Here is a 21,411-nt window from a genome sequence, read left to right on the forward strand (position 1 = left end):
AGTTCAAAAATGGAAGAAATCGGATAATAACCACGCCCACCTCCCATACAAAGGTTATGTTGAAAATCACTAAAAGTGCGTTAACCGACTAACAAACAACTTCAGAAACACTAAATTTTACGGAAGAATATCAGAAAAAAGCTGCACCCAGGCTTTCTTTAAAAATTGAAAATGGGCGTGGCGTCGCCCACTTATGGACCAAAAACCATATCTCAGGAACTACTCGACCGATTTCAATGAATTTCGGTACATAATAGTTTTTTAATACCCTGATGACATGTACGAAATACGGGTGAAATCGGTTCACAACCACGCCTTCTTCCAATATAACGCTATTTCGAATTCCATCTGATGCCTTCTCTGATGATAGCGGAATAAAACTTTACACAAATACGGTATTTGATGCGAGAGTATAAAATGTTCGGTGACACCCGAACTTAGCCCTCCCTTACTTGTTTTTTTTTTTTTTTTTTTTTGTGATATTTGTGGGTTGATATATAATGAATTTGTTTCGGCGAAACAGACGGTCAATGACGAGTTCTATTTGGATGTGTTGAGTCGTTTCCGTGAGAACATCCGTCGTAAACATCTAGAATTTTGAAAGAACATTTCATGGATTTTACACGATGATAATGTACCATCGCATCAAGTCGAAAAAAGTAAACATTTGTACATAATCCAAGTTTTCCTTTTATTACAATGCTTTATTGCATTTCTTTTGGACCTTCGAAAAAAGTTAAAAAATTTATATTTCAAAAATACTGGTGAAATCTTAGATGCAACAGCTGTCGTATAGTGTACTATATACTTTTTTAGTAAATAATTTAGAAATTCGAAAGCAAATATTACGATGTTGAAGGCTTAGGTCGAAAAAAGAGAAATAAATTTTTTTTACAGGACCCTGCCTCTCGAAATATTTGTTCGGTTCAATACGTGGAATAAACTATTCCAATAAGCGACGAGATCCATAGCTTTAATTTTCTCCAGTCAAATGACATTAAGCGTATTGTGTGGGAAGAATAATTCGAAATTTGCGTAGACTATCACGGAATCAGTATAATTAATACTACATTTAATATTCTATAGAACAATTAAATACGTATAATTTTTACTTAAACCTTTTTTGGCGTTTTTGCGAAATTATCAGTCGTAAAGGAGTCTGAGAAGTTGAGGGACCTACAACAGTTTCGGCTACCTTGAAAGGTTTATGAATTTTCTTACAATCTCGTGGGACGATCGCATCCAGAATGAAGGAGATCTCGATTATGACTGTATGGACTTGGACAAAGAAAAAAAATCTCAAATTTGGATTTTTGGCAGACATTTTTACAAAAAAACGAAAATTTCGCGAAATTTTTTTAAAGTTGTTGTAATCGAAAAAAGATCCTTCATCCAAATCTTTAAGAATTGTATTTCTGAGACCTGTGTAAAATTTCATGCAGATCGGTTGAGTAGCTCTCGAGAAATCTTGCCAACCGACTTCAAAAACACAGTTTCGAGAAAAACGCGTTTAAATACGGCGTACATAGCGTAGTTAGCCTCGAGCGTTGACGTTCTCAAGCTGTACTACGAAATTATTACGCGGATCAACTTGAAAATTAAGCAAAATATTCTAGAGGTAATTAATAAGGCAATAAAATAAATCGATTTTTTGAATCTCGTAAACCCATGTAACCCCTTAAGATTTGAAAGTGTTCCATTCACCATTCGCTGACAGTCTCAAGGAAAGTAGGAAATAAAATTTACCTGTTTCAATTGCCGCTATTCTATAACAATGAAGAAAGAGAATATATGATTAAAATTCTGTTAATTACACTGTGCGAAAAAAAAAAAACACTCTACAAAATATTTAAGTTTTTCAAAATTCTTAAAATCCAGCTTTTAAAAATTTTATTGCGCGAAAAATTCGAGTCTAAAGCCAAAGTCGCCGGATCAACCAAACTGTTTTATCTCTTCGCATATTTTTTTATATTTTTTGTACAAATATTTTAGTATTAAATTAAGTTGTAATACAATTTTTTCAGCAATGATGTAATTAACCACAATTTAACTAATATTTTTCAGGGTATACATGAAGACATTTATGGTTTGCAGCCACACATGAAACTTTTCAAGGATTTAAATATACTTGCCAGAGACGAGGCCTTCCGAAAAGCGGCGGCTGTGTATCCCGTGACATCGATGGACGATTTCTATCGACTGCATGCCTATTATTCGCGGGTAAGCTTCTTTACGTGCTTAAAACAGCGCCACTGCCAACAACAAATATATGTACATACATATGTGTGTATACAAAACGGATATAATTTATTTACTTTTTTCAGCATCACTTAGAACTGGTGCAGCAGCGCAGCTTCGATTTGGAGCGCAAATCATATCAAATAGCTAACGGTTCAATATCGAATAACATACTCGAAATACGCTGGCCACTCGGTGTGCCGCTTGGCTCAGCGCCCGAAACGCGACATGACATCATAACATGGCACCTCATCAACAGCACACACATTTTCCTACCCAATGCCGAAAATATCGTCGAGCCAATGAGTCACACCGACAAGTTGGATTTCGATAAAGTGCTTGAAATTGCAATTGCCTACGGCAAGCGGAAGAATCCACACTTGCAATATGTTGATTTGCATACGGTTTACAGGAAATTCGATGCAACGCGTGGCATGGACTATCAGTTCCATTTAAATATGCGCGACACCACACGCTACTCCGACGAATTGGTGACGCAGAGTTTTCAAGTTGTTAAACCGCTCGGACGCGTCGAGGTGATACCATCACCATATGTCACCGAAAGCACGCGCATCGCCATAATGGTGCCGACATTTGAACATCAGGCGGCGGATGGTGTGAATTTCATAACGGAATATGAACGCATTTGCATGCAGAATCAAGACAACACATTTCTGCTGATGGTAAGTGTAAAGAGAACGCGTTGATTTTGATTGTTGTTGTTGTTGTAACGAGTACCTAATCCCCTTTAGTATGGCAAGGACTTGAATTCGAAAATTATTTACCGTTTTTTACTTTGCAGATCTTTCTTTATCGCTACAACTCCATAAGCAAAGGTGAGCAGGATCCCTTCAAAAGTCTCAAGACACTCGCCTTGGATCTATCAACAAAGTACAAAAGCGATGGCTCACGCATAGCTTGGGTGTCCATACGGCTGCCGCCAATGCTTAGTGATAAGCCACCGCCACCGGAGGATATTATGCTCAACTCCATATATGGACGCAATGATATTTTAAGCGTGGCAGTGGCTGATCTGGCGCTACCGAAAATCGGCCTGGATAGTCTGGTACTAATGGCCTCCACAGATATTAGCTTCAAAGCGGACTTCTTGAATAGAGTAGGTTTACAGTTACACAACTGTAGTTAGTATGCATTACATTAAGATTTCCATACAATCCGCAGGTGCGCATGAACACCATACAGGGTTTCCAAATATACTCACCCATCGGCTTCATGATGTATCCCTGCCGACTGGCGCACTTCTGTAAACAATGCGAGAGCTGTGATGTGAGTCAAAGCTCTGGCTACTTCGACAAGTGGAATTACGATCTAATCGCCTTCTACAGTCGTGATTACGTGCAAGGTATTTTTCATATATAAATATAACAACTCAAAGTCTCTTTTCAACTGCTCTAATGCTTCTAACCATTTCAGCGCGCAAATTGATTGAGTCAACATTACCCATCACACGCACCGACAATGACATTGAACTGCTGCTCAGTCGCAGCGATCACAAAATCAACACCATTTTGGATATGTTTGTTGCCTCGCAGCTGTCGGTGCATATACTGCGCGGCACTGAGCCCAATTTGCGTTATGGCTACGCGATTAGGAATCATATAAGTAAAGGTGCGGAGGTGCCAAGATGTCCGGCGCTACAAGCGAATGCCGCCGTATCGCGTAATAAGGAACAACAAGAGTTATACAACGAAATACCACAACGTTACGATGCGTTGCGCGCTGAGCGTGACACGGCGCATGCGTACGGCCTGGACAGTCGCAAATGCATACATTTGGCGTCGCGCAAACAGATCGGCGACGCGATCATACGTTTCGAGGATCGTAGTATTCTGCATAAATAGTTAAACATACAGTTGCACAAAGCAATAACGGTTGAATTTTAGCGAGTTAAAGAAAATGTGCACGCACTCATTGTGAATGAGCGTAGTGTCTGATTTTCTTTTAACTTTATTTTTAATGCCAGTTTGGCTACTGCGCAGTCAAACTGCGCACGTCAAATGCATGTTAACACTTTAATGCTCAAACATTTGCATGATTATGTAAATATTAGTTTAATACTTGCAATGCTTTCGTTTAAACATATTTTATGTTTTTTTTTTTCGACAAGGAAAAAAGTTAGTACTTTTATAACTTAGTCTACTATGCCAAAATGCTTGCACAATTTTTTTTAACTATAAAACATGTGAGTTGTGTGTGTATTTTAGTTTTAATTAATTTATTATAATTATTATTGTATTTTTCGTATTTAAACGGCTGAGCTACAGTTGATTCCTATCGATTGAATGTAACGAAATGACTTTTTTGTATGTAATTATGTAATTTATCAGTACACTAGTGCTAGCATACGAAAATGTAGTGTAAATATGTAGTACGTAATTTTGTAAGTGGCACAGGAACTGTTTGTATGTATAATGGCTGTTAAGTGTGTTTTATCTACGTCAACGAAGTAGAAATATGCCCGAACTTGTCCTTTCCAATTGCAAATATTTATATATTAACATAACTATGCATACATATATACGTGATAATTTGTAAGCAAGTATTTTCGAGTAGTTTGGTGTTCAGTTACTAATATGCGACTTTCAAATTGCACCCTGTTTGTTAGCCTCTCGCATGCATCCTATCATTTTAGTGCCTTAAGTATTGTATATTCATCTCGCCATGACTGCCAAGTATTCAGTTTGCATGAAGCATGTAATTTTAAAATATATAATGTATGCATATCCATACATACACACATACGTATGTTAATATCTTTTTGTATAACTGATTGTAATTAAATATTGTACGTAAATGAATTTCATTCCTTATGTAAAAAGAGAGTGTTAAATACATACAAACATATGTATGTATTTGCAGTTTCCGCTGTAATTAAGTGAATTTCCGTTTCTTTCTACCTCTTTCACATTTTCCATAGGAAACTACAAAAACAAAATATAAAAAAAACTTAACAAAAATAAAGAAATTTGTAAATAGTTATATGTATAGTTTTAAAATAAAATATTTTATATGTTATATGATTAAAGGTGCCAAAGCTTTTAAATTTCGATTAATTTGATATGCGCTAATTTGTTTTAAGCAAATGAACAACGAAATATAAAGTATTATATTTAGTAATAGGCGAATTATATTAACAGGGCAGCAAAAGTAAATAAAACTCAAAGATTTCGGGCATAAAATAGTTATAAAAATTATTTTTTTTTTTTTTTTGTAAACCCATTTAATATATAAAAGAAAATATAAATAATTTCACAAAATTTTGTGTGCGAATTTTTTCAATATTTCGACAGTTAAAAATGTTGTGGCTAAAATTTTTTAGTATAATCTATGCAGTTTGTAAAAAGAACATATTTATTAAAATTTATACTCATTTTTATGCAAGAAATTATGTGTTAAACGTCTGAAGTCACAAAATAAATCATATGTAAATGTATATTGATTTGTATAAGTTTAATAAAAAGTTTAATCTTATATTAGTACCTAAAGTAACATAAATTTAAATTTCACGGCTGTCGAATATCTGCATGTGTATTGCGGCGCTTATTCATAACACCAAGTGGCTCTAACCGCGTATGCGGTGTCTACGCCAATAACGGAGAATCTGCATATACATAAAGGTATTTTATGTTTCGTAACTAAACATGAACACAGGACAATAGAATTAGCGGCGTAAAACAAATAAATAAATAATAATCTGTTTAAATTATTTTACATGTGTATACCTTTAAAATAAACTTTGTTATACATACATACATTTGTATGTGCATAAAACGCAACTATAATTTCGATACAAGCTAATAAAATAATATTAAAAACAAACAACGAACATGTTGAGTAAACGCCTTTTATTTGTCAAATATGGTACGCAGCCCAGCTACTAAGCACAAATGCAAAAACAATTCATATGTACAATGTCAGTGCGAAACACAACAAATGCATTAGATGTAAACACTTCAGTTTGACGTTTAAATTAAACTTAAAAAATAGTGTTGCATATGTTAATACAATTTAAGATTGACTTAAAAGAAAACTTAGGTCGGTGTTTGGTGCAAATTCAACTTGCTCCTTATTGCTGCAAGAGAGAAGTGTAAAAACGTTCATTTATTAAACTTTGTATAGCTGCAAAATATACTTTACTTACGCCATAAACAATTTCGCATTGCGATCGCCTACTAAAATGGCCTTATCGCCTTCCACTAACAAAGCGGTGCCCTCGCGTAAGCCCAATACCGGCTTCTTATGGTACTCAATAAATTCGTTAATACGTTCGTCACGCGTCTCACCTTTATGACGTGTCGCTGCGTCGGGTTCGAGATAATGTGGATTGATGTTGAACGGCACCAGACGTAAAGCGGCAAATGTGGGTGGAAACGCCACAGGCATATCATTTGTTGTATGTATGGAAAGTGTGGCCACATTAGTGCCGGCACTGGAGCCAATATATGGTATACCCTTTTGGAGTACACGTTCACGTATTATAGGTATTAGATTTTCATCGTAAAGCGCTTTAAGCAATACAAAAGTATTGCCACCACCGATGAACAGCGCCTCCGCCTGCAACACTGCTTGTATGGGATTCTGTTTAACGTGTAGGCCTTCAACTTTGAAACCCCATGGCGAAAGTGTATTTTCGACAAGTTCTGTATATTTATTGTAATCGTTCTGTGCGTAGGGCACAAAGAGCACCGTTTTCACATTGCGTCTACACACGGAGTAAGCAAAAATATATTGGCTAAAATATATAATGTGTTATGGGCAACTTGTACTTACTTAGTTAAAAATTCCTTTAAATGTTCCTTCGCGTGCTCTAAAAATTCATAACCATATACGCGTGAAGAGGAGAGCAAGAAAAGTGAACGCGGTGACATTTTTACCAACAAATTTTCCAAATTTTGGAAATACTGTTTGAGGCTTCGTGCAAAGCAAGTGCTTTGTGCTGTTTGTACTGCTGTTCGCGAAACAAGTTATTTATGTGCAGACAAGTTTACTATACACCTAATTTACGGGAGATAATAAAAAATACGTCTAAAGATAAGGCTTATTATCGATTTTGTTTATATGATCAAGAACAACAATTAACAACAAGTGCATTTGTTAAGCGTTGACGAGGGAAATCAGCTGTATGCGTATTTGTACTGATAAGAGGAAAACCCGATTGCTTGTGCACCCGGTAGCCGATGCATTAACCAGTGTTGTTTCTTAATCGGCTTTTTTTTTTTTTTTTGAAAAAGTTATCTTTTCACAAAATAAGTATTTTGTTAAGTTTTGTTATTAACAACTAAAGCAATTTATTCATTTTAATTACTGAGTTTAAGTACAACCATACAATTTTTAACTCTGAAATCGTATGTTATACTAAAGTCGGGACTTAAGTATTAATATTTCGATATTTTTTAATCATAGTATTTTATTTTGTGAAACTGAACGCTGCCGAAGGTCATTTTTAAAACTTTTCTTTTAGGCCAGGGCCATTATCGTCCCAAAAGCATTGCCTTGAAGAAATGTACTGAATAACATACATCTCTATACAAAAGCTATCAGCAAATAATGTATAAATTTACTATTCGTTTTAATTTCCTTTTTATTATTGACTAATTTCTGCTTTTAACAGACATTTTTTTATAGTTGTAGTAAGAGCACATCTTTACCATCAGCTTTTAATATTTTTCTCATTTTGATGTAAACTTATTTTGATAAGAGTGCATAATTGACATACATACAAATAGATGTAATAACGATTAAAGCACAAATTTAAACATAAAATTTGCGTAATATTTTTTAAAAGATATATTCACAGTACATATCACAAAATTTTAATATAGGTAAACATAGCTAGCGTGCTCAAGCAATAATATGCCTGTATATTCCTTTTACACATTAACATTCAAATATATTAGTTGCTCCTTTACGAAAAATATTAATTTGTTTGCATTTTGATTTTGTCTTTTAAATACTTTAATGCATATCCTTGCCCTTAATATCATTATCAAATATATGCACACCCAATTCTTTTTCACACCTTTCAATTTGAGTTATATAATCGGCTAACTGTTTTTGCGCATCCACTTGTTCAATAAGGAAATTTGTTTCTAAAAAGTCACTTAAATGTGGGTCGCTGTGCTCATTCGCCAATGCATGTAACGCCAACAAGGACTTGACGAAGAAAAATCAAATATTCGATTACAAATACTATACGTAGATGTTCAATTAGTATTGGAGCTCACCTCGTTAACCGTCTTTTCCATATCCAAAGCTTCAATTAGCGCCGCTTTGACGGTTGTAAACTTAAACTGCGGCGCTGGTAACTCCTCCAAGCATATGGTGCCGCCTCGTTTGTTCATGTATGTCATCAATTGAGCTGCGTGTTCACGCTCTTCCGAACTAGCAGATTTGAAAACTCCATAAAGTCCAGGTAAGGCGACATCGCTGCGGTCGAAATGGTAAGCCTGTAAAAAATTTATATTTTCATTATATATGTGTGTATGTAGAAACAATATTTTTTTGTAAATTAAACACTATGCTTACCATAGCCATATAATCGTAGCTTGACTTTAATTCCAAATGTATTTGTTTGTTAATAGCATTTTCGCATTCACCGGCAAAATTTTGTCGCACCATCAAACACATGAGACGCCGGAATTGTAAACGTCCGGCAAAATTCATAATTCCAATTGGAGCTCAAATGACAATTTGATTTTCTTACTTTCAAGACAAATGAAATGAAAATTAAAGTTGATTTTTATCGTTTCCGTATTTTGTAAATTTGTTGGTACAAATTTCCTGCATATGTATGCAGTTGCATAAAGTGACAGCTAATTGACAGGACACGCTGCAGCAGATGCAATGCGCCGGTGCAATTTTTCTTGTTTACGCATATTTTACAAATAAAAAATTTGATTTGCGCGAATGTTTAACCTTTCTTACTCCCTTTAAAAATTAATAGAACAACTACAGAGTTTGAGGCGATTAGCACACATTTTATTTCAGTTTTTTTTGAATTTATGCGCTTAGTATTATTTTACCACATTACATCTTTCTTTCGTAAATATGTGGGTATTTTTTTATGCTTTTGATTATTTGCTTCGATATTATTTTTATTTTCAGCTATACTTGTAGTATTTTATGCGTTTTTATTAGGGCATGATTAACATTTTTTTATTAAAATCTAAATAGGCACACTTAATTCTCCAAGATTGAATTTAAAATATTCATAGATCTTTATATTTTTATTAATAATATGTTATTGGTGTTCGAATGACAAATCTCTCATCATTACGCATTTTGTTTTTATAAAACATGTATGTTTTTTCTCTTTATAAGACAACAGTTTTCAAAATACTATGTAACAATTATATCTTCACGTCTTACATAATGTAACAACTGATACACTTGTTTCTAAGGCATTATTAGTAAGTATCTTTTTTTTTCATTTCGTAATGTAAGCCTTTTATATTATTTAACTCACTGCGCTAAATTCCTTAAAGCGTTTATAGGAAAGTTAACTGTTTATTATAAATCGTTTACTTAACCACTATTTGCATTTTTTCTTCAATAATTAATATTTTACAGTTCTGTAAGGAAATCGCCAATGTACGAACCCATTACTCCGGTAAATCCAATATTCTGGACACAAATTCCGAAATATCCGTGTCGCGTTCTATGTGTTCCTCAATGAATTCGTGTTTCAGCAGCTGTTCGTAATTGGGACGTGCTTTGTAATTTTTCTGCAAGCACTTCACTATAAAGTCTTCAAATTGGGGTGAAAATTTACCAGTTTCGAGACGCGGTGGACTCTCATTCACCACCTGCAATTGTTTCAATTTGAAAATTATGTAAAATTTATTTTAAAAAAACAAAAAAATACCTGTTTCAATTGTTCAAATGGTGTAGTCCAGTGATTGTATGGAAATCTGCCGGTTGCCATTTCAATCATACTGATACCCAGCGACCAGACATCAGAGCGTATGTCATATTGAGCAGGATTGCCTTGTGGATCGATGCGCTCGGGTGCCATGTATGGTTTACATCCAGCATCAATCGTTTTTGCAACAGAATCAACCAAGTAACCTTAAGATAGTAAACATATAGTAAAAATCGACATCAATATGTGACATTTAGAAGCATTAAACATAAGCAATTGAAACATATTTCGGACCCTTATGGGCATTAATTTCATTATGTTTTCCTGCTTACCTGAGATACCAAAATCACACATTTTTACTTCACCACTCCGGTTGATCAAAATGTTTGATGGCTTTACGTCGCGATGTATAACTTTTAGTTGTGCATGCAGATAATGCAACGCATTCACCACCGACATGGCAATCTGTAAGAAAAATTACTTTAAAAAATCTCTTTAATAAAAAACGCATTTAAGTGCATACCTTTCCCAGCACACTTTCTTCCATGGTTAAATTGTTTCTAAACACCTTTGGGTAAAATTTATCCAAGCTTGTATCCATTACTTCCATACAAATCCAAACGTCACCTTCCCGGAAAAGTGCACCATAAAAATGCACTGTGTACGGGCAGTCGCTTGAACGCATGGATATGTCCAAGTCCATAAGTAAGCGTTTCTGTTCATTCCGGTTTACTGTTGCTGTTATGCGTTTCACAGCCATTACCGTGCCTGTCTGTTCATGCCTCATTTTTTCCACAATACCATAAGCTCCACGCCCCAAATCGGCAATCTTTTCCAAGCTATCGGCGTTGATTTCAAATTGCTGATTACCTATATTAATTGTAGCAGTCGAGTCTAAATTTCTTGGCGGCATACTGCGAGTGAATACATAGATTAAAATCAAACATAAGATGCTATAAATAAATATTTAACATACATTTCCGGCTCGGGTTCCTTCTGGATAACGAATTTGAAACCAGGTCGTTGCCTTCCAGCCATTTTTTAAGTTATAAACGATAACGGCGTACAGGTGCGAAATAATTTTTACCAAGGATGTAGGAATTTCTGCTCAATCGACGTTATGTGAATTTTGGTTGAACTTTTTGACTTCCAACAATTTTTTCTGTGGTAATTTTTGATGTTTTACCGTCCTAAGCCTATTTTGAGTTTTCCCAAATTTGGAATTTTCGCGGCTCCATACACATCTACCTATTATTTTCTGATTGGCTTTCTACCTCGTTTCGTGTGGGCTCGCGCTCGCAACACATTAACTTACCCCAAATGTCACTTTTCTCCTAATTTGGTAATGTTTTCTAAAACATTTTAAAGTGAAAATATTTAACACACTTTATTATTATATTTTCATTAAAAATTTGCCGCCAATATAAACCGATCAGTATTTCTTAAACTTATCCCTTTCCAATTTTTTTCGCCGATTCTCGATTCCTATCAAATAAAATCTTGCAAAATTTTCTCGTTTTTCGTTTCGTTGTCTCGTTCGATATCTGCTTGACTGCTATTTTCGTGCTGCCATATTACTACGTAGAAAATATATAAAAGAAGGAAAACGACTTTAAACACAAGGGTTAATTCCAAACAACATAAAATTAAATTTTCATAGATAAAAATCACACAGAAAATCGTTATTTTATTTGAGTAGAACACATAATAATAAGAAAAAGTAACAGTATATTAAGTCTTATTATTATAGACTCATGGAAAAAACATTTCCATCTTAAATTTAACTATTTGATAACATAAATTATATATATATAATGTATACATATACATATATATATAATATATAGACACGGAYATAGAGTTATGTACTAGCTGATTTTAATTTTAGCTTTTAATGGACAGTCCACTTAAATTTAAATCATTATTTTCATCTAAAATAAAGTTAAATTTAAAACCACCGCCAGTTAAATTTAAGTCCTTGGATATTTTTGAACTGCCCTCGTTTTTGATATCCGTATTGTTTTTAGCACCGGTATCGTTTTCGGTTAATTCAGAAACATCAGTACCGTTGGGAGTTGAAAAATTGAAGCGGAACTCCTTCCCCGTCTGGATAATGGCAGCTTTTTTGAGAAAACTTGACTTTTTATTTGCTTCAATGGTTTGTGTAAATTTGATTTGTTTAGCCGCTAAAATTAGAAAAAAACACAAATAAAGTACAGAAACATAAATATAATGTATATTTGCATACCTAGAGCCATCTTCTTTTCTTCTTCTTTCATTTTAGCACGGTAATCTCCTAATGCAGCCTTCATAACCTGGCGCTTTTTAACAAGCGGCGCTGTTGAACTTTTAAGCACTCTTATATTCTTCACCGTGTCATCGGCTGTGATAGTAATTCAACAATTTATTGATATTCATATGATCTAAGCAGACAAATACTTACCTACTTTTTGGGACAGCTTTCCTGAATTAAGTGCATTCTCCAACTGTTGAACACACCAACAAAGTTCCAATTCTATTTGCGCCTCATTTTCAAGTGTTTCTCGGCGGGGCGCTACTAATGGAGGTGGCTTTTGGAAAGATTTTGGCTTTTTTATTTTGCTCATCTCTTTATTCTTATAGTTTTAATAAAATAAAATGTTATTCTTTCTTCGAGAAAATTACACGACTTGTATTGTGGAAACCAAAACAAAATATTTTGACATTTCGTTATGTCCCAACACATGTTGTATAGAATGTCATTTACTTGCGCTACTAGAACAAATTGTTTATTTATCGATTATAGGGGTATATTTGCTACTCTATGCATATTGCCTTGTCTTGCATATTAACATACTGTATACAAAAGTTTTATTTATTTTTAAAAATTATATTACTCTATTTCTGCTTCAATAAAATTATAATTATTATAATACCATCACCGAAAAGAATTTCAATTAAAATTATATTCTTAAAACTAAATACAATCCTGCGGTTGAAGTTTTCCTGACAGCTGTCAACTCAATTTTCTTTCTTTTCTAATAAATCGTCTTTGGAGGTGGGTGCTTTTTTCAATTATTCTGAAATAATTCTAAAAATTTAAATATTTGTTATTTTAAAATATATTTTAGATTTCCATCTGACTTTGTATTCATAACTAGAGATCAGCAAACATGGTTGCCGTAAAGAAACAGGTATAAATTAATTTGCTTATTGACACGTGGTGATCTATCCCGACGCCTTTTTTAACCATAACCTAATAATGTGCATTTCTCTTCTGTTTACAGAAAAAGGCTTTGGAAAGCACCAATGCCCGTTTGGCTTTGGTGATGAAATCGGGCAAATATTGCTTGGGTTACAAACAAGCTTTGAAGACCTTGCGTCAAGGCAAAGCGAAATTGGTGTTGATTGCCAGCAACACACCAGCGTTGAGGTGAGCCGCACATACATCCATTTGCAATGTAAAAGTAGAATTACTTGCTGGAGCCATATGGAGTCTTGCGAGACTGAGAAGTATGCTCCCACACAAGTTTTCCATATTTGTTTGCATTCTTTTAATTATTTGCAATGGAAGCTACGGAGTGGATACTCTCAGACCAATGTTGCATAGTACTCAAAAATTTGCGGTTTAAAGCTACATTGCTATAACACAGACATCCAAATGGTTCCAGCGTGGTAGTACAGGTAATGAAATTTTTTCGTTTCATTAGCTTTTGATTGCTTTCAACTGATGAATGTATAAGAATCAGACCTATTGTGTTGATATACAATTACAACTAGAGACTCTTTCTGAGATAGCTTAATGCTTATCGCTCAGATCAGTCTTACATTTTTTTTTTCATTTTACCAAGTGAAATTTTTTTCTTTTAGAAAATCTGAGATTGAATATTACGCTATGTTGGCCAAGACCGAAGTGCAACATTACAGTGGCACCAACATCGAATTGGGTACCGCTTGTGGTAAATACTTCCGTGTATGCACAATGTCCATTACCGATCCTGGAGATTCGGACATCATCCGCTCATTGCCAGATAACTGAATCCAATGATTATAGTTTTATAAATTAAAAAATAAAATTTTTAAAACGAATCTGAAATTATTTAGTATGTTAATGACAGGACTTGGGTTTTCTCTAAATTAGAAGTTGGTAGTAAAAATAGAAAGTAGTGGATAACACAAATATTTTGAGTTTTGAAAATGAACGATTTACATTATTAGTCCAATAGTATTTATAGGCATCTAAAATTTGGCACGAAAACTACCATACAATTTACATCTGTGTGAATGCGTCTATGTTGCTATAAAAGTCAGTGCATTTTGATACAACCCTGCGCAAATGTTATTTTATGTCTTCTCCTTGGAAAGCTAAACAACAAAATTTTACAAAATTCTAATAAACAATAAATCGAAAGAGATGTTATGCCGATTGTGCATTAGTGATTGTGATCACAATTCTTTGGAATTATTTGATTCTGGTGGAAAAAATACAGCAATTTACAATGTGGTTGCGAAGTATTTTGAAAACGAGGTATATTCTTAAAATAATAGTTTCCACGCTTAATAAAGTGTTTTTGTATATAAAAATCCATTAGATCAAAAATATGGATGAAGTAAAAGCAGAATTAGATGCTGAACAGTGCCATGGAGCCATACAGCATACGTCACAGGTAATTTGTACGAACTGCTGGCGGCATATAGACGATTTTCATCAATGGCAGAAGGAATTAGTAATCTTAAAAGATGAACGCCTGAAATTACTGCAGCAACCATATCAAAGGGAACTAGTTGAGAGTGTTAAATTGGAGATGGAAATTGATGTAAACAACTTAAATATATATGAAGAATCATTTGCTGATGACACATGTGATAATGACGACTATTTCAATGAAGACACTGAAGATCCTGTAGCTATATGTGAAGCCAAACTCTCCACGTCGCCAAAGAAATTACCTCCCGATGTAGGCATAGAAAATGTTGCAAATGACGATAATGACAGTCTCTATGACGATATGCCATTGTTAAGAAGAAGGAATTTAAGGCAAACCAAAACATCAGCACCAACTAAGAAAAAGGCAGGAAGGCGGAAAAAATTGAAAAAAGTTGTCGTCAAGAAAGCTTCCGATGTAGATACGGATTTGGATTATAATGAGAATGAAGATAAGGATGAAGCTAATAGCGTTGAAAAAGTTAAAGAGAAAAGCTCTAAAACCAGGGAGTTTGATGCCTTTATTGCTCAGCATTTCAAGGACAAGTTACCATGTGAATTGTGCGGCCATCTATCTGCTGATTTTACTGAGCTACGCACACATTTCCGCGAAGTGCATAACAATAATAAAGGCTATGTCTTGTGCTGTAAGCACAAATACAGCCAACGGTTTCACTTCGTTGAACATTTGCAAGTGCATTTGAATCCACAAAAGTTTCAGTGCGCCGAATGTGGCAAATGCAGTGCAAATGGCAGAAGCTTAGTAGCGCATATGAATTCTATGCACAAGCCTGAGTCATTAGAACGGCGTTTTGAATGTGAAGTTTGCCATAAAAAATTCGCAAAATTACCTATACTGAAAACTCACATGGAGACACATGCGGAAGGCAATCCCGATCATATTTGCAAAGAATGTGGAAAGGGGTAAAAATATTTATTATTAGTAATTATGTATTTATTTGTCAAAACATCCGCATCTCTGCTATTGCAGCTTTATTTTAGAGAGCCGTCTTAACATTCACATACGCAATGTGCATAGTACAGCTTATCACAGTGTATGCGACCAGTGTGGTAAATCTTTCCGTGGACGCTACGCACTGAAATATCACTTGCTAGAGCATGACGGTGCGGGCAAACAACTTTGGCCTTGCGACCAATGTGATGCCAAATTACATTCCAAATTTAGTTTGAAACGACATAAACGCATAACCCATCATGACGGTTCCACCGTGTACGTTTGTGGCGAATGCGGAAAAGTAGCTTTAACCGAGGATGCACTAAAGTCACATAAACGCTACGTACATCAACGGGAGCGTATACACAAATGTACGGTGTGCGATAAAGCGTTTAAGGCCTCAAAAGTGTTAAAGGTATGTACTCGAAGTATGTATGTCAATTATTTTTCGTAATTAATATTACACTCATATAGGAACATATGACAACGCATACAGGTGAGGACTTGTATCAATGTCCACATTGCCCCCGCACATTCAAAGTGAATGCTAATATGCATCATCATCGGAAGAGGAAACATCCAAAAGAGTGGGCGGAGAATCGCCGGCACCGACCAATGTCATTCAAACATATGGACCTTAACGCCATTTCGAATGAAGTGGTGTTGTAAACTGAAAAAGTACATACATTTTGCACTTTCATAAAAATAAAAAAAAATATTTCTTATATTATGATTTTATCAAGATATTAGTGAACACTCTTATTTAATTATGTTGGTCCAAAAATTTAAAATTGCTGTCAATATCCCCTGTTTATGTATACTATTATGATTTCAAATAAAAATAAACCAAAGTATTTTCATCAACGCAAATCAAGAATTAATATTATACAAGTAATAATATTTTATTGTAACTGGTGCTCATTTATGATTTTTTGACTATAAAAGAACTTTATGAAAATAAAATATCCAATATCTGGGGTAAATATGTTTTTTATTTATTATGTTGTACAAAAATTGAACACTAAGGCCTCTATCTTATTGCTGGATATGTTAAGTGCAAATACTTTTTTGTTTTGTAAAATGACTAAGTACATAAAATGCTTTAGTATAAAGTTTAACAGGCTAAATACTTGTTAATTTTTCACTAAAATTTATAAAAATTTTGATTTTTCACTAAAATTTATAAAAACACTTTGCTATAAATTGCTTTGTATAACATTTTAAAAAAATTCTAGAAGCACACACACACACATGTACGTTTAATTTTGCTAATCAACCTTGTAGTAACACTCGTGTGCATGTGGCGCGCAATTCTCATACTCCTTGAGCATCACCTCAGTTGTGTCCAAGTCCTTGTCTTGCACACAAGCACAGCGGAAGTTATTAGCACCAATTTCGAACAATTGTCGTGGATAGCCCACCCAATCACGCTGTTTTCCACCACTGGTTGTGGTGCACCAAACATGTGACCCCCGCTCTACTGACCACTCAATATTGCAATCTGGATACACTTCGCGCAATTGTTCGGCTTGCGCTTTGGCAGTTTTCGCTTGCTCCAAAAGCATCATGTATTTGTGATTGTATGCCGTTGGTTCACCGTTTTTATCATAAAAGCGTCCTATTAGTTTACCTTTGTATACATATTCTCTCTTGTAAAATTGTTGCCAATTTTCTAGACTAATAAGATCACTGGGTCTTAGCGAGACGACGTCATCGGCCTCATCTTCGTCAAACTTTTCGAATTGACCATTTATAAATGACACAGAAGCATCGCGTCCCACGAAAAAATTATATGCACATCCTGGCCCATAATGCTTTGCACCTTTTGTCACGTCGAATACCGTACCAATTATGGCCAGATATAGTGGTGCGTCATTTTCGCCATTGAATTGTGCCAAATCATCACGCGTGAAAAGCCGCTCACTTAACGTTGCATCTTCGGGACTTTGGAATTTAATCGCTATACTTTCACTTGTTGGATCCGCATATTTATGCACAGCCCAATTTATAATTTCATTGTAATAAACACCGGTAAAAATGGCGATCACTATAAGTAGGAATTGTAGTTTAAAAAGATGTTTTACAAACTCGAACATTTCCAGCTGGTCCAAATGCAATTTTATTGTTTATGTCCAGAATGTAAATAGTCAATTACAGCGTTGCCATATATTTTGATGTTTATGCTTATGTACTTTAAAGACATGCCAGAAATATAATTTTTAAATAAACTTTATTAAAAATTAAGTATTTGTTGTAAATGACATTAATATGCCAAAAATTATAAAAATTAAGAAAGAAAAGATTTGGCATTAGGAAAAAGAAAAATGTCAAAAAACATCTACAGTTGACTCAAAGTTCGCCAAAACTCGAACACTTGAATTGGCAATATTACTCAAATTTCATACAAATTTCCTTCCATAACTCGAAGACCTTCTAACTCTAAGAACTATCACGGGGTACACCTAGTATGGGATCCCACGTAAGCGCGACGGGATGTGTGAGTTTGGAGAAGTTGTAATTCTTTTCGATCGTCTAAATAATAAGTTTGATCTTTCAGTTCTGGAGAGTTTGCAAATGGAGAGAATATACATAACTCGTTCCATATCAGAGTTCACTGTCCACTCTACGGAGGCTGCATCCATATTAGGTAGGTCCAACTGATATGCTCCAAAGTATGATCAATTGCACTGATCTTATATATGTATGCAAAGAGACTCTTATAAATACTATAATTCACTTCTAGGATCACTATAAGATCTTCGGTTTAGTAGAGTTTGATTTAACCTCGGAAAAAAAAATAATAAAAATATCGTTTTATGAAAATATACCTTTTTTCTTGTCGTTACTTACTCAATCGTGTATGTCATTTCATATTGGGAAAATTTTTTAAAAGAAACTTTGCTGCCAAGAAATTTCGTCGATTTTTTTATTTTCAGTTAATTCATATAAAATATATTTTATTTGATTTTGCTGTCCAAATTGAACAACATTTTTACCAGTTAGAGCTATTTTTAATTCAATTCTTAGCTGTACAAACCTTTTCAAATGGATAAGCCCCTGAATAAGGTAATTCAGGTAAAATCCTATAATGACATTTGCCGATCGTTGAAAGGACAACTAGACTACAACTAGTTACGCATTTCAGAGTAATGAGTCGAGCATTTCCACCACCGGTACCACGGGTTCACCACAATTTTCCGACACATTAGAGAATAATGTCAAGTACATGAAGTGAGTAGCTGCTGAAACGAACTAATTCCAGTTCAAAGGAGCTTAATATTTCCGTTACACTCTACTTACAGCTTAAATTTCGTCGACAATTCCGAGTCTTCAAGTCAAGCTAAGGACCAAGGCATTGACTTTCAAAAGTTGCCACGTAAGTTATCATCTAATAAACTCTGCATTTCAGCTGCATTCTTCTCTATTTTATAGAAACCTTCGATGGTGCCGCGTCTAAGGCTGCAAAACCACCACCCAGTAAGATACTACCGTCCAATATTCCATTACCGGGCAAATTTGATAGTCAAAAACCGAAAATAGTCTGCACACTCAAAGAAAAATCTCTACTCGAAATGGGTTTCAAAACAAATGAGATACAGGGTTGGGAAGACATAGTCCAGCCGCCCAAAGAGAATCTCTACAAATTGCTACGTAACATGATTGACAACCACATCAAACCGAATGTGCAGATACGTATCGGTGGTGTGACCTTCAACTGTCACATGATGGTGCTGCAATGTTACTCCGACTTCTTTATGGAATGCAACAATGAGGTGTTGATCCAATTGCCCGAAGAGAAGATAACACCCGGTGCTTTTATGATGGTCTACGATTGGATGTTGGCTGAGGAGCCGTTGGTGCAGCGTGAAGGCATACTGGAATTATTTAATGCGGCCAATTTTCTGCGCATTAAAAATCTGGTTAATCAATGTTGGCTCTGCTTGGACGATGATGTGCGCTTTCGGGAAGATACTGCATTCTTACTCTATCTTGAGGCACGCAATTATGGTCTGGAGAGTTTGGAGCAGCTAATGCTGACACGCATTTGCAAATTTTTCCTGACACTTGTCGCCTCTAAAGAGTACTTGGAGCTAACGACGAAGGAGATTTGCACGCTGTTGAGTTCCAATACAATTGGCGTGAATTCGGAAATCGAGGTGAGTCCGAAGATGTGTCTTATATAGATTTTTAGATTAGGGATTTGTATTATATTTCACTTGGTCGAATAACCCAATGTCGAATGGATTTGTTAGAATAGTTTTTTTAGGATATCCGTCTGCTTTGTAAGTTTTTCAAGTTGAGATCCAAATTAAGACAAGAATTTTTACCCAGTGATAGTCGAGAAAGACCATATGTGAATGTCGAGTAAATATTCGAATAGAACTGAGTACAATAACTATACAACTATCGACAGTCTTCTATTTAATCGGGTTATATTTGAACTATTAAGTTCGTGTTGTATGGCGGTTTCGAGTTATAAGAGCTTTTAATTTATTTTATTTTATTGGGAACAAATATGCTTCATGCTATTTCTCAGAATACCATGTGACTATTTTTACAATTAATTAGATTGGCTAGGGTTCCAGACGGCACATATTACTGGTAACCGGAGGATTCTATGAATCTTAAGCTGTATTCGAATGATCGATAGATTGGTTGCAGATTGGTCCAAGGGCACCAAATTAGTTGAACTTTCATAACTTGCCCCGGAAAAACTTCCTAATCATAACTAGATATAACTGTTGTTTGTTTCCGTGAACCAAATCCCTAATATCTGCATTTTCTTTAATTCAAGATCTTCATGTCGGTGGTGCGTTGGCTGAACTACAATTGGGATGAACGCGAGGCGGATATGTTGCAAGTTGTCAAGTGCGTACGTTTCAGCTTGATGCCACCATGGTTCTTGGTGACACTTAACAAAAATATTGACTGCGTTGAGATCGATCGTATTGCCAGTCATCCGGAGGTGAAACGCATGATCAACGACGGCATATCGTAAGTGCGCAAGCCTCAGGCATTCCTAAACTCCATACAATTGTTTTATGCTCTGCCATTCTTTTTAGCTATACGACCACTCAATTATACTACGGTGAAAATCGTGAAGAGTTCTTGCATTTCCTAGAACGCTACCAGCTCATTGCACCGGTTCAACGTCAGTGGGTTTTCGACAAAGAATGCAGCTACCATCATCGGCTCGAATGCCCGAATATGCAGTATGTGACATACAAATCGTTTCTGGAGTATCTGGAGATGATTCATACGATTGGCAAGGATTATTGGCGCTCGCTGGAAATGGCTAAGGGTGTGGAGAAGTCGATGCAGTGTTGCGTGCGCTCCGATTGCCGCAAATTGAACGAGCAAAATTTAGTATGTTAATATATTTTCTAGTCACTTACCAACAACACCAAATCACCTATTTTAGAAGACTACTTAAGCGTTTACGAACTAAATATATACAGACTGCAAGTACATATTGTTAGAAGATTTGATTTATGAAAATTTTTGTTGAAATTTGTGATTTGGCATTTATACGAAAATTATTGTGACTCACTTTATATATAATTAAATCAATGAAAAATTTAATAAATACTACTGATGATTAAAATTGAGACGGAGATTTCATTTGCTTTTCTTTTTCTTTTGTCTGCATTC

At 35.0% G+C, this 21,411-nt stretch overlaps 9 protein-coding genes across 11 annotated transcripts in view; 4 read left to right on the top strand and 5 right to left on the bottom strand.

Annotated features, from left to right (window-relative positions):
- The window catches only part of LOC108966390 (chondroitin sulfate glucuronyltransferase), an 83,035-nt gene extending 77,826 nt beyond the window's left edge, over positions 1–5,209 (top strand). For both annotated transcript variants that reach the window (XM_018929251.1, XM_018929250.1), the window contains exons 3-7: positions 2,065–2,220; positions 2,325–2,921; positions 3,041–3,355; positions 3,421–3,601; positions 3,673–5,209. In XM_018929251.1, the coding sequence (XP_018784796.1) occupies positions 2,065–2,220; positions 2,325–2,921; positions 3,041–3,355; positions 3,421–3,601; positions 3,673–4,100 (1,677 nt within the window). In that variant the 3' untranslated portion in view covers positions 4,101–5,209. The remainder of the gene's footprint in view (positions 1–2,064; positions 2,221–2,324; positions 2,922–3,040; positions 3,356–3,420; positions 3,602–3,672) is intronic.
- An 880-nt stretch (positions 5,210–6,089) lies between these two features.
- Positions 6,090–7,406, bottom strand: LOC108966396 (probable alpha-aspartyl dipeptidase). Its single transcript, XM_018929256.1, has 3 exons — positions 7,030–7,406; positions 6,401–6,961; positions 6,090–6,331 (listed from the first exon to the last, which is right to left on the bottom strand). Exons 1-3 carry the CDS (start codon positions 7,125–7,127, stop codon positions 6,268–6,270), a joined length of 723 nt encoding a protein of 240 aa, XP_018784801.1. The 5' UTR covers positions 7,128–7,406; the 3' UTR covers positions 6,090–6,267.
- A 416-nt stretch (positions 7,407–7,822) lies between these two features.
- On the bottom strand, positions 7,823–9,134 carry LOC108966450 (ferritin-2 heavy chain). Its single transcript, XM_018929368.1, has 3 exons — positions 8,785–9,134; positions 8,484–8,705; positions 7,823–8,412 (listed from the first exon to the last, which is right to left on the bottom strand). Exons 1-3 carry the CDS (start codon positions 8,920–8,922, stop codon positions 8,215–8,217), a joined length of 558 nt encoding a protein of 185 aa, XP_018784913.1. The 5' UTR covers positions 8,923–9,134; the 3' UTR covers positions 7,823–8,214.
- Positions 9,135–9,217: 83 nt separating this feature from the next.
- LOC108966449 (dual specificity mitogen-activated protein kinase kinase 6) lies at positions 9,218–11,680 on the bottom strand. The gene is made up of 5 exons (XM_018929367.1): positions 11,097–11,680; positions 10,644–11,034; positions 10,453–10,585; positions 10,124–10,326; positions 9,218–10,064 (listed from the first exon to the last, which is right to left on the bottom strand). Exons 1-5 carry the CDS (start codon positions 11,156–11,158, stop codon positions 9,861–9,863), a joined length of 993 nt encoding a protein of 330 aa, XP_018784912.1. The 5' UTR covers positions 11,159–11,680; the 3' UTR covers positions 9,218–9,860.
- Positions 11,681–11,975: 295 nt separating this feature from the next.
- On the bottom strand, positions 11,976–12,946 carry LOC108966354 (UPF0488 protein CG14286). Its single transcript, XM_018929201.1, has 3 exons — positions 12,564–12,946; positions 12,369–12,503; positions 11,976–12,306 (listed from the first exon to the last, which is right to left on the bottom strand). Exons 1-3 carry the CDS (start codon positions 12,724–12,726, stop codon positions 12,005–12,007), a joined length of 600 nt encoding a protein of 199 aa, XP_018784746.1. The 5' UTR covers positions 12,727–12,946; the 3' UTR covers positions 11,976–12,004.
- Positions 12,947–13,126: 180 nt separating this feature from the next.
- On the top strand, positions 13,127–14,195 carry LOC108966355 (60S ribosomal protein L30). The gene is made up of 4 exons (XM_018929202.1): positions 13,127–13,157; positions 13,231–13,293; positions 13,387–13,532; positions 13,970–14,195. Exons 2-4 carry the CDS (start codon positions 13,273–13,275, stop codon positions 14,136–14,138), a joined length of 336 nt encoding a protein of 111 aa, XP_018784747.1. The 5' UTR covers positions 13,127–13,157; positions 13,231–13,272; the 3' UTR covers positions 14,139–14,195.
- A 224-nt stretch (positions 14,196–14,419) lies between these two features.
- LOC108966370 (transcription factor grauzone-like) lies at positions 14,420–16,629 on the top strand. The gene is made up of 4 exons (XM_018929226.1): positions 14,420–14,627; positions 14,692–15,728; positions 15,796–16,174; positions 16,234–16,629. Exons 1-4 carry the CDS (start codon positions 14,514–14,516, stop codon positions 16,426–16,428), a joined length of 1,725 nt encoding a protein of 574 aa, XP_018784771.1. The 5' UTR covers positions 14,420–14,513; the 3' UTR covers positions 16,429–16,629.
- Positions 16,630–16,733: 104 nt separating this feature from the next.
- On the bottom strand, positions 16,734–17,910 carry LOC108966378 (neuferricin homolog). The gene has a single exon (XM_018929236.1). It carries the CDS (start codon positions 17,853–17,855, stop codon positions 17,028–17,030), a length of 828 nt encoding a protein of 275 aa, XP_018784781.1. The 5' UTR covers positions 17,856–17,910; the 3' UTR covers positions 16,734–17,027.
- A 740-nt stretch (positions 17,911–18,650) lies between these two features.
- Positions 18,651–21,374, top strand: LOC108966367. 2 transcript variants are annotated; one of them, XM_018929217.1, is made up of 6 exons: positions 18,651–18,834; positions 18,905–18,990; positions 19,062–19,135; positions 19,192–19,916; positions 20,555–20,754; positions 20,823–21,374. In XM_018929217.1, exons 1-6 carry the CDS (start codon positions 18,805–18,807, stop codon positions 21,133–21,135), a joined length of 1,428 nt encoding a protein of 475 aa, XP_018784762.1. In that variant the 5' UTR covers positions 18,651–18,804; the 3' UTR covers positions 21,136–21,374. The 2 variants fall into 2 exon arrangements, with proteins under 2 accessions (XP_018784762.1, XP_018784763.1); XM_018929218.1 differs by having other exon boundaries at positions 18,651–18,825.
- The last annotated feature ends 37 nt before the right edge of the window (positions 21,375–21,411 follow it).

The sequence above is a fragment of the Bactrocera latifrons genome, unplaced genomic scaffold (genome assembly GCF_001853355.1).
Source record: "Bactrocera latifrons isolate USDA-ARS-PBARC rearing strain unplaced genomic scaffold, ASM185335v1 scaffold_16, whole genome shotgun sequence".
Classification (NCBI taxonomy): domain Eukaryota; kingdom Metazoa; phylum Arthropoda; class Insecta; order Diptera; family Tephritidae; genus Bactrocera; species Bactrocera latifrons.

What these genes read in the sequence shown, in the direction of transcription:
- LOC108966396 (XM_018929256.1), bottom strand. Translation starts at nt 7,127, where the DNA reads ATGTCACCGCGTTCACTTTTCTTGCTCTCCTCTTCACGCGTATATGGT. An exon ending in TTAAAGGAATTTTTAACTAA is followed by an intron (nt 6,962 to 7,029) that starts GTAAGTACAAGT and finishes CTCCGTGTGTAG; the next exon opens with ACGCAATGTGAAAACGGTGC. An exon ending in AATGCGAAATTGTTTATGGC is followed by an intron (nt 6,332 to 6,400) that starts GTAAGTAAAGTA and finishes TCTCTCTTGCAG; the next exon opens with CAATAAGGAGCAAGTTGAAT.
- LOC108966450 (XM_018929368.1), bottom strand. Translation starts at nt 8,922, where the DNA reads ATGAATTTTGCCGGACGTTTACAATTCCGGCGTCTCATGTGTTTGATG. An exon ending in GCTACGATTATATGGCTATG is followed by an intron (nt 8,706 to 8,784) that starts GTAAGCATAGTG and finishes AATTTTTTACAG; the next exon opens with GCTTACCATTTCGACCGCAG. An exon ending in TGGAAAAGACGGTTAACGAG is followed by an intron (nt 8,413 to 8,483) that starts GTGAGCTCCAAT and finishes TTCTTCGTCAAG; the next exon opens with TCCTTGTTGGCGTTACATGC.
- LOC108966367 (XM_018929217.1), top strand. Translation starts at nt 18,805, where the DNA reads ATGGATAAGCCCCTGAATAAGGTAATTCAG. An exon ending in TGACTTTCAAAAGTTGCCAC is followed by an intron (nt 19,136 to 19,191) that starts GTAAGTTATCAT and finishes TCTATTTTATAG; the next exon opens with AAACCTTCGATGGTGCCGCG. An exon ending in GCGTGAATTCGGAAATCGAG is followed by an intron (nt 19,917 to 20,554) that starts GTGAGTCCGAAG and finishes CTTTAATTCAAG; the next exon opens with ATCTTCATGTCGGTGGTGCG.
- LOC108966449 (XM_018929367.1), bottom strand. Translation starts at nt 11,158, where the DNA reads ATGGCTGGAAGGCAACGACCTGGTTTCAAATTCGTTATCCAGAAGGAA. An exon ending in AAGGAACCCGAGCCGGAAAT is followed by an intron (nt 11,035 to 11,096) that starts GTATGTTAAATA and finishes ATTCACTCGCAG; the next exon opens with TATGCCGCCAAGAAATTTAG. An exon ending in AAGAAAGTGTGCTGGGAAAG is followed by an intron (nt 10,586 to 10,643) that starts GTATGCACTTAA and finishes TTTTTCTTACAG; the next exon opens with ATTGCCATGTCGGTGGTGAA.
- LOC108966378 (XM_018929236.1), bottom strand. Translation starts at nt 17,855, where the DNA reads ATGTTCGAGTTTGTAAAACATCTTTTTAAACTACAATTCCTACTTATA.
- LOC108966355 (XM_018929202.1), top strand. Translation starts at nt 13,273, where the DNA reads ATGGTTGCCGTAAAGAAACAG. An exon ending in TGGTTGCCGTAAAGAAACAG is followed by an intron (nt 13,294 to 13,386) that starts GTATAAATTAAT and finishes TTCTGTTTACAG; the next exon opens with AAAAAGGCTTTGGAAAGCAC. An exon ending in AGCAACACACCAGCGTTGAG is followed by an intron (nt 13,533 to 13,969) that starts GTGAGCCGCACA and finishes TTTTTCTTTTAG; the next exon opens with AAAATCTGAGATTGAATATT.
- LOC108966370 (XM_018929226.1), top strand. Translation starts at nt 14,514, where the DNA reads ATGTTATGCCGATTGTGCATTAGTGATTGTGATCACAATTCTTTGGAA. An exon ending in CGAAGTATTTTGAAAACGAG is followed by an intron (nt 14,628 to 14,691) that starts GTATATTCTTAA and finishes AAAATCCATTAG; the next exon opens with ATCAAAAATATGGATGAAGT. An exon ending in TGCAAAGAATGTGGAAAGGG is followed by an intron (nt 15,729 to 15,795) that starts GTAAAAATATTT and finishes CTGCTATTGCAG; the next exon opens with CTTTATTTTAGAGAGCCGTC.
- LOC108966354 (XM_018929201.1), bottom strand. Translation starts at nt 12,726, where the DNA reads ATGAGCAAAATAAAAAAGCCAAAATCTTTCCAAAAGCCACCTCCATTA. An exon ending in AAAGCTGTCCCAAAAAGTAG is followed by an intron (nt 12,504 to 12,563) that starts GTAAGTATTTGT and finishes TTACTATCACAG; the next exon opens with CCGATGACACGGTGAAGAAT. An exon ending in AGAAAAGAAGATGGCTCTAG is followed by an intron (nt 12,307 to 12,368) that starts GTATGCAAATAT and finishes TTCTAATTTTAG; the next exon opens with CGGCTAAACAAATCAAATTT.